This window comes from Colobus angolensis, unplaced genomic scaffold (assembly GCF_000951035.1).
Source record: "Colobus angolensis palliatus isolate OR3802 unplaced genomic scaffold, Cang.pa_1.0 Scaffold246, whole genome shotgun sequence".
In the NCBI taxonomy this organism is placed as follows: domain Eukaryota; kingdom Metazoa; phylum Chordata; class Mammalia; order Primates; family Cercopithecidae; genus Colobus; species Colobus angolensis.
The window spans coordinates 1,913,787-1,928,457 of record NW_012115666.1 but is presented as its reverse complement, the minus strand read 5'-3'; the positions used below and the strand labels follow the sequence as shown (position 1 = coordinate 1,928,457).

Here is a 14,671-nt window from a genome sequence, read left to right as displayed (position 1 = left end):
ACCAATCTTTTGGATTTCTTTCTGCCTCACTGGTAAGTCTCGTTCCTGTGCTTGCATCTCTAATTGCTAGGGTACTCATGGACTCCCTCCCTCCTCCATAACCGCTCCCTAGGTTGATTTCCTCTACTTATGTGGCATTCAATATCAACTAACTATACACTGATGAAGTCCAAATTTATACCTCTAGCCTTGAGTCCTTCCCTGACTTCTAGTCTCAAGCAAGTGAAATCTGAAATCTCCACTTGGATGACCAAAGAGATTACAAACTTGATATAACCAAAATTGTACTTCATTTCTGCCTTTACTCCTGCTCCTCTCAAATACTGTCTTATCCCAGGAAATGGTACCATCACCTGCTTAGAACAGAACACTAAAAATGAGGCTTGATTGTACAGTTTACCTCATATACACATTCAGTTCATCAGCATATCATGTTAGTGCTACCTTTGAAATATATCCTGATTTTTTTGTTTTTTTTTTTGACCAACTTCTTACTCTCCCCACTGTTGCAATCCCAATCCAACTCATCATCAGCCCTTGCTTGGACTATTGGTTAGAGTCCAATGTCTGGTCCCCCTAGTTTCACTCTTACTTCTGTCCTCAAGTACACAAATCTTCAAGAGTGATCTTTAATGGTAGCAGTCTGTTTACATGACTCTCTTGCTCTCACTTATCCAGTAACTTAGATTAAATTCTTATTACTGAGGTTTATATACCCAGGGCCTGTGGTGTTCTTCCAGAAAGATAGTTTTCCTAAGACTCTTCTTGGCAAACTTACAGATAAGGTTTATGGATATTTTTGTTTTGTTGTTTTCCTACACAGTGTTGGTCTGGTTTTTTAAAAATAGGAAGATGAGGCTGGATGTGGTGGCTCATGCCTATAATCCTAGCACTTCGGGAGGCTGAGATGGGTGGATTTACTTGAACTTAGGAGTTAGAGACCAGCCTGGACAACATGGCAAGACCCCATCTCTACTAAAAATAATAAAAAAAAAAATTCAGCCTAGTGTGGTGGTGCATGCCTGTATTCCCAGCTACCTAGGAGGCTGAGGTGGGAGGATTGCTTGAGCCCAGAGTGGGTGGAGGTTATAGTGAGCTGAGTTTGCGTCACTGCACTCAAGCCTGGATGACAGTGAGACCCTGTCTCAAAAAAAAAAAAAAAAGAGTAGGGGGAGATTTTACATTGAAAAAGAAAAACCTAGATTTTTTTCTAAAAAATTAGGAGACCTGACCACACTGGCCCTGTATTCATTCATAGCCACAACAGGATAAGTAGTGGCTGACCCCTTCTAAATGAAGCATATGTTTTCCAATTTACCGGTCTCTACAATTCCCTAGTGTATGTTGTAGTCAGCCAGATGTATTTAGGAAGATAACCTGCCTTTTGAGTTCATGACTCTTGCCCTGGAATAAGTTTTTCGTTGAACACATATTTGTTGAATAGAAGTCTATTTAGCACTGTTCTAAGTCCTGGAGGTAAAATAGTAAATAAAGCCGTGAACTCATGGATTATACCTGTCTTGGGACAGATAGTCAGTGCATATGTAATTAAATACATGTATAATGTCACGTGGTGATAACTGCCATGAAGAAGAATAAAGCAGGATAAGGGGATATAAAATGGTGGATGGTGCTGTGTTAGAATGCATAGGGAAAACCTATATTTGAGGATTTGACATTAGAACAGAGGCTGGAATATAGTAAGGGATGAAGCCTTGTAAATATTTTGAAGAAAATCATTTTGGTGTGGGAGCCATGAGAGGAGAATGTGTTTAGTATGTTTGAATGACAGCAAGAAAGACCTGTCAGACTGCAGTGCAGTGAATGTGAAATGGTAGGAAGTAAGGTTGGCGAGGGAAACCGGGTCATGTGATGTAGGGCCGTAGAGGCCATGTTGGGCTTTGGGATTTTGCTGTGAGGTAGAAAACTATTGAAAGGTTTTGAATAGGAAGTGACATGATCTGACTGATTTTCAAACAATCCTTCTGCCTTCTGGTGGTGTATAAATTATAGCAGGGACTAGTGTGGTAGGTGGGGGAGTTGTCTGGAGGTGGTTACAAGAGTGAGCAATAGTGGTGACTTAAACTAAAGATAGCTGTGAAAGGGTGAGAAGTAGTTCGACTAGAATTTGCAGATAGAGCCTACAGTGTTTTCTGATGGATTTGATGTAGGATGCAGAAAAACAACAGGAGTCGAGGCCAGGTTTTCAGCCTGAGCAACTCTAGATAGATAGTAGTGCCGTTTAGTGGTATGGTAAACGCTAGGAAAGTGGGCATCAAGCTCCTTTTTGAAGATGTAAAATTTGAGAATCCTGTTTGATGTCCAAGTAGAGACAGACTATAAACTTCATCTAGAGGATAAGCTTATATAGCTTTGTAATATAATGAGTCTTTTTTTTTTTTAAGGACTCAATCATGTAAGTCATAAAATATCCCTAAGTTCTTTGAGACCAAGGACGTAGGGTTTGTTTTCTTACTGTTTGTGGGATATAGTACCTCACTTGAATTTGATGCTCACTTTTTTTTTTTTTTTTTTAAAGAATCCAGAAATTGTGCTGTGGCTCCATCCCCTTTTGAACCATTATTCTGTTATTTTAGGATTCTATCTACAATTTTTTTTGAGGCAGAGTCTCACTCTGTCGCCCAGGCTGGATTGCAATGACGTGATCTCTGCTCACTGCAGCCTCCATCTCCCGGGTTCAAGTGATTTTCCTGCCTCAGCCTCCCAAATAGCTGGGATTACAGGCACACGCCACCATGCCCAGCTAATTTTTTTGTATTTTTAGTGTAGACGGGGTTTCACTATGTTGGCCAGGCTGGTCTTGAACTCCTGACCTCAGGTAATCTGCCTGCCTCGGCCTCCCAAAGTGCTGGGATTGTAGGCACAAGCCACTGCGCCTAACCCTATCTATGTTTTTATAGGAATTATAGTAGGCAGAAACACTGTTTTAATGAGGCTTATGACTTATTAATCAGATCAGCCAGATGACAGTAAATATATTTTCTTCAAAGGAAGTCCAGCAAATCACTTAATTTGTTAATGACTCAGCAATGAAATCATTTAAAAAATGATTTAGGGGATGGGGGTCATATGTCTGAATGACTCAGTTTTTTTCCTTCCAGTAGACTGTAGTGGAACATGGTTTTGCTCTCACTTTGAATAATTCTCTTTGAGAAATCTTAACTGTAAGCAGTCGTTTAATAATTTTTTAAGTAGTCTTATCTAAATCTTGCAGCCTGATCCTTAAACAGTAATTATTGTATATTTACTATTCACCTGTGAATGTGAGAATTATTACTTTGTGATATTTTCATAAGCATTACACTTACATGGCAAATGAACGTATTAAATTACCTAAGGACAAGCAATTGAAAGTAAGGACAGAGACAGCATTAGAATATGGTGTTTTATGTGTATGCCTTCAAGAAAAGCTTAGGTGTATCCTAGCAATATTTAGACAAGCAGGATGACCTCCCATTTCTGTTTCTTTAATAAATAGTGATTTTGTAGAGAAATATAAAGAAAAGTTTTATATTTTGCCACAATGTAAGGTTTTGTTGCTATTCATGAGCCTGATTATTCCCTTTTTGTTTAGGAAGATTTTCAGTCTATGACTTATGGATTTAAAATGGCTAACAGTGTGACAGATCTTCGAGTTACAGGTAAAATTATTTTTAAAGATAATTCACAAGTTTTACATTTTCATATGTTTCCTTTTAAAACTTACTGTTTCTTTTTCTAGGCATGCTAAAAGATGTGGAGGATGACATGCAAAGAAGAGTAAAGGTATATATGTTTTCTCTTTGATGTAGGGTTTTGGTACACCTCTAAATGTCAGGTTAACTTTACCTAATTATAAATGTGTAGAACCACCTTTCTCCTGTATGTGCTTTGTATTTTTTTTTTGTAATGAATTTGACCACTGCTAGAGGAGTTTCTGATAAATGAATGTCATTTTCAAGTATAGCCATCCCTCAGTATTCTCAGGGCATTGGTTCCAGGACCCCTGTGGATGCCAAAACTCAAGGATGCTCAAGTCTCTTATATAAAATGTTGTGGTATTTGCATATAACCTGTTTATGTCCTTCTGTGTACTTTAAATCATCACTAGATTACTTATAATATTTAATATGATGTAAATGCTATGTAAATAGTTGTACTTTTAAAATTTATATTTTTAAATGCTATTTTAAAATTTTTTTCTGATACTTTCAATCAGTGGTTGGTTGAATCCAACCCATGGATAAAGAGAGATGAGTATATTAAAATTTAACCCACTCGATTCTTTCAACTTTTTGCCGGTGTTTTAGAGTTTTACTATGCTATTTTAAGAACAGTATTTTTCTCCCACTACTGTTTTGAGTTCCTCAAAGGTAAGGACTGTCTTGTTCACCTTTGTATCTTTAATAGCTGGTACAATGTCTGGAACACAGTAGGTGAGCTCAGTAAATGGTGATATGCCAAATCTGGTGAAAACCTTCTAGATGACCTTGATGATTTGCTGCTTTTCATAGAGATTAAAAAGGGGGAAACGTTGTATTCCTACTTTTCTTTTTAACACTAGTATAACAGTATGGTTGTCAAACTTCATATTCTCTTTTTTTGATTTTTGCAATTCAGTGAATTGGGCAATTTGACACACATAGTGCTCCACTTTTAGATGAGGAAAATACAGATCAAAGGAGTTAAGTAACCGGTGTCTTAGCTTTACTAAAGGGCATGTAAATGGCAACTTTAGGGCTAGAACCCACAACTTCTAGTAGATCTTCCTGTAGTACCGCCCTGGTATTTGGTCAAATAAAATTGTCCACTATAACATTTGTATTAAGATATTTTGTAGTTTAGTGTAAAACAAATCAGTATTGACCACTGAACTTTATTTTTTCATGATGTGATTTTTGTAAAGGTTACAGTTTTTTTCTAACAGGGTTAGTTTTGAGAGCATCAGGAATTTCAATTAATAGCTCCTTTTAAAGGAAAATGTACTGTGTGTCATATACTTCTGCTTATGTTATTTCATTGTTTTGCTTTTGCTGTTTCAGTACTTAATTCTTTTGCATGATCTTTATAATTTATGTCAAAATGACCTTTCTGTATATAGGATTAATAGGAGGAACATAAATACGAGACACAGCTTTTTTTCTCCAATAATGTTTCCCAAAAGCAGATCGTTGTGTATACTCAAAAAATTAGTGTTTTGCCTTATATATTTGTAATGTAATATTTTTTCAGGTTTGTGTTTAATTCACCTTTTTTAAAATTTTAGAGTACTCGAAGTCGACAAGGAGAAGAAAGAGATCCAGAAGTTGAACTAGAAGTAATTGAACTTATTTTCTGGTAGATAATATCAGAGAAGTCTACCTGTTAATGTTGTAGTTTTATGAACTGCGTTATAATTTATGGAAGCCCTTTTTAAGGTATTTCTTTAAAAATTGGACATTGCAAGGGATTTTATTTCCCTTGTATTTATTTTGATAGAATGATAGTACAGCTCTTTCAAATAGATGATTTCAAAACTCTTCAGTATTCCTGTGAGGTAGGAAGAAAAATATGATCTTTCACAGATAATGCGTCAGAGCTCCACAGTATCCAAAGTTGCTGAACTTTTGTCGAGATTCTAAATTTTCTGACTCTGCTTAAAGCACATTTTAATCAGTCTTTTAAAAATGCGGATAAAATCAGCTTTTTGAGGTAATAGTGTAACTTTTGACTTAGGACAAGATCAGTCCTGTTGATATAGAAGCTTCACATTCCTATTTCAAAAGAATAGTCTTTGTTTTGTTTTCTGCAGCTCATTTTTCAGGCTTTTAAAAGCCTATAAGCGAAGGTGTCTGTAATGTAGTACGTTATTAACATTGAGACTTAGGAGTTAATATATTTTAAATGAAATTCCTTTCATGGACTTTGCATCTTTTAACTTCTAGTCCTCTCTTGTTTTTTTAGCACCAACAATGTTTAGCAGTATTCAGCAGAGTGAAATTTACTCGTGTGTTACTGACAGTGCTTATAGCCTTTACTAAGAAGGAGGTAAGGGCATTCAATATCATATGTCTGTTTGTTTTAGTGATTTTGAATGGAATGCCTGAGTGATGCAGTTCTGAAACTTTTCCCTTGAAGTGCTCCTGATCTCAGATAGAGAACTCAGCATTTGGTGTATTTATACCAGAGTCACCATGAAGACTTTCTCAAGAAGTATATTTTTTTACTTATTTGTAAATAATACATTAGAAGCTGAAATTGCTTGTAGGTTGTCATATTTTGTGAATTGAAAAGGAGAAAGTAAAAATTTTAGGCCTATTACCTTCAGTTACATAATTAATTGTTAGATTTGTATAGAACCAAAAGCAAGCCTTAGATGGTGAATATTTTTTCTTTTTTGTATTTTTGCACTAATTCAAGCCAATTACAGATTAATTTGTGAATAGTTTATAAGTGGTGAGTAGGGATCCAATTTTTACCATTAATTTAACTTCTGTAATTCTGTTTCTTCCTGGTTTTTTTTCCCCCCCACCTTGATGAATGACATAGGATTGTTGAAAATTTTCTCATTTTCTAGTTGATTGCATCTTTGGTTTTTATTATTTAAAAAAAAGGTAAATCAAAAATATTTTCTATCATTATAATTGATCCTACAAGTTTTATAAGTGTGAGTAAAAAAACCATTTTCTATCCTAACAGGATCTGGACATCCTGTATTAAGTACATAGTTTATGAAAACCAATGTCATTACAGCAAGCATTTAATTTCATTATTGTTTATAGGATTTTCCTATTTAATGTATATCTTTCAGTGAAAGAATATGTAAGAATGTTTTTGGTGATTTATTTGCTAGACCAGTGCTGTTGCAGAAGCTCAAAAATTGATGGTTCAAGCAGCAGATCTTCTTTCTGCCATTCATAATTCATTGCATCATGGCATCCAGGCCCAGAATGATACTACAAAAGGAGGTAATTGTTCAGTTTGCTTCTACTCTTTGTTTTCTTCGTTTCCATCCAAAGTATTTAGTGCTTAGCTTGTACTAAAGTTTTTTTCAAGTCAGTCTTGTACCTTGGAATGTTTTACTCCAGAGACTTACAGTGTTTAGGCTCTCCTCTATAAATATATACTACAGTAAAAAAACAATACTGTAGAATTTGGCCATTTCCTGTATATTACTATTTAGACTCAGAATATATATCCTGTCTTACATCCGAGCTGTGATGTTACAGCCTGGCAGGTTCTTCTTGCTGCCCAGAAAAGCCAATGCAGTGAGAACAGCAGAGAAGGAGTTTAATTATCATGAGGTCAGCCGAGTGGAAGGATGAGAGCTGTTTCTCAGATCTTCCTCCCTGAGAATTCAGGGACTAGAGTTTTTGAAGAATAGTTTGGCGGACAGTGGGTGAGCAAGGAGAGGTTTGTTTCAGGAAGGGGCAGTTACCATCTTTATTTTAAACTGTAAACTAGATTTCTCCCATAGTTGCTTGGCCTACACCAGGAATGAGCAAAGACAGCTTGTGAGGTTAGAAGCAAGACGGAGTCAGCTATGTCAGGTTCCTCTCATAATTTTTACAAAGGCTATTTCAGTGTTAACAGTGCATCACCTTTTTCATCACCTCTCCCCTTTACTCTTTTGTCTGAGAGATCATCACTTCCATTACACATGTTAGAAATGCTTGTTCCCCGGTGCTGTAAAGAAATAGCACTTGAACATAAATTTTATTTCCTCAGCAAGGCCATTTTTACTTTCTGCAGAAAGGGTACACTCGCCAGCAGTTCTGCCGTGAGAGTACCCCCAACAAAGGAGACAGGGTCACTTATAACCTGACGCGTCCACCCTGCTGCCGTGTCCGGTTTCTGTTGACTGGAACGGGACCTCACATTCTGTATTTGTCCCAATTGCCTAGCAACTTAGAACTTTTTAAAAGAGGCAAAGGCAGGGGAGAACAAAGAAAGGAGAAAGTAACTTGTGGAATACTGAGAAAGGTAAAAACACCTCCAAATAAGGAAGAAGAACAGTCTGTGACCTATTGCTTCCTTGGACCAGTATAAGCATGCCAGGGCAAATATTTAGGCTAAATTATGGGAGCTAAGAACATAAAGTACATTTGTTTCTTTGTTACGGCTAGCAGATATTTAAGAATGTTAGCACAGGTCTTTGAATGAATTTTGCTTCTAAATAGAAGTTACTGTTTATTCCTAATTAGATGGGAAGGAAGGTCTTTGAAGAGGAACCTCTACTTTACTTTTTACACACAGTCTACTCTGAACACCAGGCAGGCCTTAGATATTCTCCCTGTTTTGGAAAAACTTTCAATCTGTATTTTTCCCATGTTCTCACACCACCACAACAGTCATCAGCACAGAAGACTTGAGTGATCAACTTCTCTTTTTCCACACACACCAGCTGGGTGCCCTCTAATTAAACTGCCATTAAAGGAGTGTTTGTGGTAGTGTGTGTGGAAAACAAACTCCAGCCTCTACTATCTACCTGGAGGTAATGCCAGATCCCACAGGTTGAGGGCTCAGTCCCCAAGACTGCTCTTGCTCCCCAAACACCAGTTCCAAGTCTGGGTTTCCAGAACTTCTGATCTACTGGCTTTAAGTTGGGATTCCCATGACTCTCTTTTTGGTTTCAGCTGATTTGCTGGAGTGACTTACAGAACTCTGGAAAACACTTACTGTTTTTATTGTGGAGGGCTATAGGATACGAAGGATACAGATGAAGAGATGCATAGGGTGAGGTATGGGTAAGGGTCTTGGCGCTTCCATGCCCTCCCTGGGTGTCCTATCTCCTAGGAACTTCGACATGTTCAGATATCTGGAAGCTCTCTGAACTGTGTCCTCTTGAGTTTTTACAGATGCTTCCTTACATAGGCATGATTGATTAAACCTTTGGCAGTTGGTGATCAACTTGACCTTCAGCCTTTCCCATCCCTGGAAGTTGTGGAGTGGGACTGAAAGTCCCAACCCTGTAATCGTGCCTCTGTCTTTTTGGTTATCTGCCCTACCCTGAAGCTATCAGTCATTCGCATACCAAAAGACAGCACTTGGAGAGTCTAAGGATTTTAGGAGTTACCTTAGGAAGCAAGAAGAAAGACCAAATATGTATTTCATAATGTCACACCCTCTGTGTTCTCACTGCATTCATACAGGCCTCTGTTATATTTTTTTTAGTACATTGTATTTTAGTTTTTTACCCATTTGTCTTTCCATGAGATTTTGAGCACTTTTAGCCCAGGCACTTTCTTCTTGTGTATTGCCATGCTTGGCGTGTTGTTGGCACTCAGATTTTATTTATGAACTATGCCTTAAAAAGAATAGTGTACCTCTGTTGTAAAGTTTACAGTGGGTTAATATTTTAGATAATATGTAAGAATTTTGATTGTCCTTAAAACTCATTACAATGGAATGATATTTATATCCTTTTTTTCCCCCTCAACGACTTGGCCATTCCAGTAGAGATGAAGAGAAATTTATATGCTTCAAATTAGTGTTACCCAATTGTCAGTCTTGTAACCAGAAAAGCAAATTTTTACTGATTCATACCTCATTCCTTTTCCACACCTATCCTCCATTTAGAGACAGGCATTGTGTTCCCCTTCCCATACATTTTTCTTTCCTTACTAAAATGTTAGGTAATAGAGCAACCCAGAAGGTAATTTGGGTTAGGAAATGAATATTGTCATAATTTTTATGTTTCTACTAGTTGTGCTAAATTTGTATTTATTTATCATCATTTTCACTTTTTCCAAAAGAGGGAATGTGTTTGTAGGATGAATGACTAGGTGGCATTCTGTACCATGGGACATAAGGAGGTGGTTATGCATAGCAATGTAGTAGTACATGTTTACAGAGAGGGATAAAATGTGCACAACTCTTAAATGCTTTGAAATCTACAGCAGTAATACTTTTATGAAAACCGCTGTATAATAAATGACTTCAAAGTAATTTGTTGGTTTGTGTATCAACAAGATCATGCAAAGCACGAATCTTCCAGATGATTGGAATCTGGATATTTCTTTTTTCCATGTCTGACTACTCCTGGTCTATTCTGCTCTGTATTTGTAATCAGGCAAACTCTTGAGATGATAATTTCCATGGGAACATTAGTAGATACAGCTTGTGACTTTCCTATATTTCAGACCAGTGCTAAAAATAGCTTGTGCATATGATCACCTTTTTTACTCTGGTTTTATAGTATGCCGACAGGCTTCAGGAAAATTGTTTACATAAAATTGGCTTGAATAAACCTTTAAGAAATGTAATCTTATTACTAAGCAAGTGAAATTTTAAATTTAAGAAGTACTCACCCTGTGCTTGTATGTGTAATACCTTTTAGCTGGTGTAATTTAACTTTGTAATTATCCCTTAATCATAAGCCATACAATTCTATAATTAAAATTATATAAATATAATTAAAAAGTTAATGCCTTCTTAATGTCTATTCTAGTAGAAGAATGATGAGAAAATAATAGTATAGATTAGTTTTGGTCTCTACTCATTTTGCCTTCCGATTATATTACAACTCCAACTGGTGACAAAATGGCTGTGTAAATCCTGAAATCACTGAGCATTCATTTTAGCTTCTCATTGAAAGGTATATATTCAGTATGAATTGTAAACTGGCATTAAGGGAGAAAGTAGGAATAATCAAACTTGATCTGGGAATTACTTGCTGGTGCATTTACTCAATGCATAGTAATGTCTTTATAAAGATGCAGAATACAAAAGCGGTTTTGGAGGTGGATAAGGAGGGCAGCTTACTGATAATGGGATTTTTTGATGTGGTTACATGGAGCACTGTAGTAGTAAAGTAAGTATTTGGCCCTGGAAAATGGGTAGAAAAACAGATTTAGGAGTCCTTTTCAGTGCTTATTGAGGGAGTAGATGTGTTTACTTGGGACTTGCTGGATTCAAAGATGTGATCTTGGGTTATATCGTTGTTGAAGGAAGAAAGGAACAAAAAAATCCAGTGAAACGGATGTTTTTCTTTGTTTTTGCTTATGCTGTCTTGAATTTTATAGTTCTTTTTTATATGTCTGTGGAAGTTTAGCTCATCCTTTAAAATGATGTTCACATCACCTCCTCCAGTGAGACTTTCCTGGTTCTGTTTGTCAAAATATTTTTTTTCTTTCCCTGTTCGCTCATAGTTATCTGTGAATTGGGTCTAGTTTACCCGTTAGATTATGAGCATCTTTAACAGTTGCCAGTGGAAATAATATATTTAAATTTATGTTGCGTGAAATTAGTAGATACCCTTGGGGATTGTATTTTCAAATCTAACATACAGTTTCAAGAGGACTTGTCATCTTTAAAAAATAAATTAAAAGATACCTGAATAAACTTGGTGGGTTGAACACATGTATTTGCTTTCTGAAATCCCAAAGAAGCAATGAAGAAGTGATTTTTTTTCTTTCAGGGCATCATTGATAAAGATGGGAAAGACAGGGAAAGGAGAAAATAGCAACAAAGTTATTTTAGAAACTGGAAAACAGAAGGAGATTGACTTACCTATCTACAAATAACTGTATTTTTAGCCACTGATAGAGGACGTCAAAGGCAGCCCAGTTTAAACTGTGGATCTCCTGACGGCTGCATTATTAGTTTGCCAGATACTTCTGGAAATGGGTATGAGAAATTTAGCGGAAAACATGAGAACTGGTTGATAATCTGTTCAGAAGCAGAAATTTCTTCCCCCTTTTTGCTGAGTGACATTTCTGAACCTCACAATACTAAAAGTTTATTCTCTGGAGGAAGGGGACAGAGGGATTCTGTACTTGAGGGTATATGAGGCCCAGTTGAAGGGTACACATTATGAGACAGTTAAGTGAAAGTTAAGTAGTTATTATTGTAAACTACTTTCTTTCCCCATCTCTCCTCTCTTTGCTCCACTCTGCTTTCAGAACAGTGTAGCCAGGCACATGCTCTCCACTTAAGAGTTTAGAGGATTCTTCTTAGGGAAATCTGACAAGTCCAAGAGGTGAAGGAAAACAACAGCAAAATCTAAATATGATAATTTCAGCAGTTCCCTTGATAAAATGGCTTGGTTGAAAGCTTGACCTATATTCACCGTGCTCTTAATGTTTTTTTTTGGTGTGTGCTCTAGTTTCAAATCTGAATGTAGAGTTAAGGGTGGAAATCTCTAGCCTGAAAGAAAGAGAATAAAACAGGCAAGCAAACAAAATACCTTAAGAAAAATGAGAAAAATCAATACGTATGTAAAACAAAAATAGGATGCTATATGAAAGGAAAAAAGGGGAATATGTTATTTGAGATTGAAAATAGAAGAGCATGGTGGGTGGGGGGCAAGGGAAAGGATAGCATTCAGATAAATACCTAATGTAGATGATGGGTTGATGGGTGCAGCAAACCACTATGCACATGTATATGTATGTAACAGACCTGCGTGTTTTGCACATGTATCCCAGAACTTAAAATAGAAGAGCAGAAATGACAAAAATAAGTAGGAAGTTTAGAACAAAGTTGCAGAAGTCTTAAGAGTCAAAAATGAAAAGGTTGAAAATAGGAAAGATAAGGCCGGGCGCAGTGGCTCAAGCCTGTAATCCCAGCACTTTGGGAGGCTGAGACGGGCGGATCGCGAGGTCAGGAGATCGAGACCATCCTGGCTAACACGGTGAAACCCCGTCTCTACTAAAAATACAAAAAACTAGCTGGGCGAGGTGGCGGGCGCCTGTAGTCCCAGCTACTCGGGAGGCTGAGGCAGGAGAATGGCGTAAACCCGGGAGGCGGAGCTTGCAGTGAGCTGAGATCCGGCCACTGCACTCCAGCCCGGGCGACAGACTCCATCTCAAAAAAAAAAAAGATAAAGATTAAACTAGGCTTAGTCACGAAAGGTCTACTGTCTAATAAAGGTAAGTAAATAAAACAAAGGATAAACTAATAAAAGTTGTTCCAGAAATATAGATCAGAAAATAGAAGCAAAAAAATATATATATATCACTGGATGTGGTAGTCCATGCCTGTAATCCTAGTGCACTTTGGGAAGCCAAGGCAGGAAGATTGCATGAGGCCAGGAATTCGAAACCAGCCTGTACAACATAGTGAGATCCCATCTCTACAAAAAATTAAAAGATTAGCCAGGTGTGGTGGCACATGCCTTGTAGTCCTTTCTACTTGGGAGACTGAAGTGGGAGGATTGCCTGAGCCCTGGAGGTCGAGGCTACAGTGAGCTATGATTGTAGCACTGCGCTCCAGCCTGGATGACAGAGAGAGACCCTGTCTTTTTAAAACAGACAAACAAACAAACGTAAGAATATTTCCTGGAGACAGATGATATGAATGCTCAGTTTGAAAGAGCCAATAAAGAGCCACCCAGCACAACCAGAATGAAAACTGACTTGTATTGAGGTGGCATATCATTATGAAACTTTAGAAAAGTGGCAACAAATAGAAGATCCTAAGAGAAAAGAGGCAAAACCGAGTTACATACACAGAATCAAGACAGAATGTCACATGTGCAGCAGCAGTGGAAATTAGAAGTCAGCGAAGCAAAAACAAAGATCCTAATGCAAAACTTCCTCAGAGCAATAGCAATGAAGACAGTGTAGTTCTGGATAGATACAGATCAGTGGAATATAATAGAATTGATAGCCCAGAAATGAACACTCATATTCTCAGTTGCTGTTTGACAAGGGTGTCAAGACAATTCAATGAGGAAAGAAATGTCATCAGAGATGCTAAGACAACTGGATATCCACATGCCGGAGGATAAAGTTGGTTACTCCCTATCGCCCCTGCTGGTCATATACAAAAGTCAGCTCCGAATGGATCAGTGACTTGAATGTAAGAACTAAAGCTATAGAACTCTTAAAACATAGGCAGTAATCTTACATCCAGATTAAAAAAAAACCAAACCTGAATGAAAAAATGGGCAAGAGATTTGAACAGACATTTCTCCAAATAAGATATGCAAATGGACAAAAAGTACACGAAAAGTTGTGCAACAACATTAATCTTCAGGGAAATGCAAATCAAAATGAAAAGTTACTGCAGCCCACCCACTTGATTGCTTTAATAAAAAAGATAATAAAAAGTGTTGGCAAGGATGTGAAGAAACTGGAGCCTTAATACAGTACTGATTGGAATGTAAAATGATACAGCTCTCTTGGAGATAGTCTGGTAGTGTCTCAGATGTTAGACATAGAATTATCCAAGAGAAATGAAAACATCCATACAAAAAGTTATACACTAATGCTCATAGCAGCGTTATTCATAATAGCCAAAAGGGAAAAACAGCCCAAATGTCCATCAGTGGATGAATGGATACATAAAATGGTATATCCATGTAGTGGTGTATTATTTGTCAATGAAAAATGAAGTACTGAAGGACCTTTAAAACATTGTGTTACATGGAATAATCCAATCAGAAAAGACCACGTATTATATGATTTCCATTTATATAAAATGTCCAAAGTTGGCAAATCCATAGAGACAAAGTAGATGTGTGGTTTCCTAGGATTGGGGGAAAAATTATAGGCAGGTAAGAGAGTGAGAGTGATTACTAATGGGTATAGAGTTTCTTCGTGGGGTGATGGAAATGTCCTAAATTAGATTCTGATAGTGTCACAACTCTGTGAATGTATAAAAAACCATTGAACTGTGTACTTTAAATAGGTGAGTTATGTGGTATGCTAATTATATCTCATTAGAATTGTCAGTAAAAGAAAATCAC

General features: G+C 37.1%; 1 protein-coding gene across 1 annotated transcript in view; it reads left to right on the top strand.

The window, feature by feature from the left end:
* Nucleotides 1-14,671, top strand: part of NAA35 (N(alpha)-acetyltransferase 35, NatC auxiliary subunit) — an 86,775-nt gene that overhangs the window by 30,435 nt on the left and 41,669 nt on the right. The window contains exons 6-10 of the mRNA XM_011945888.1: nucleotides 3,596-3,662; nucleotides 3,743-3,786; nucleotides 5,267-5,317; nucleotides 5,944-6,027; nucleotides 6,833-6,947. Of these exons, the coding sequence (XP_011801278.1) occupies nucleotides 3,596-3,662; nucleotides 3,743-3,786; nucleotides 5,267-5,317; nucleotides 5,944-6,027; nucleotides 6,833-6,947 (361 nt within the window). The remainder of the gene's footprint in view (nucleotides 1-3,595; nucleotides 3,663-3,742; nucleotides 3,787-5,266; nucleotides 5,318-5,943; nucleotides 6,028-6,832; nucleotides 6,948-14,671) is intronic.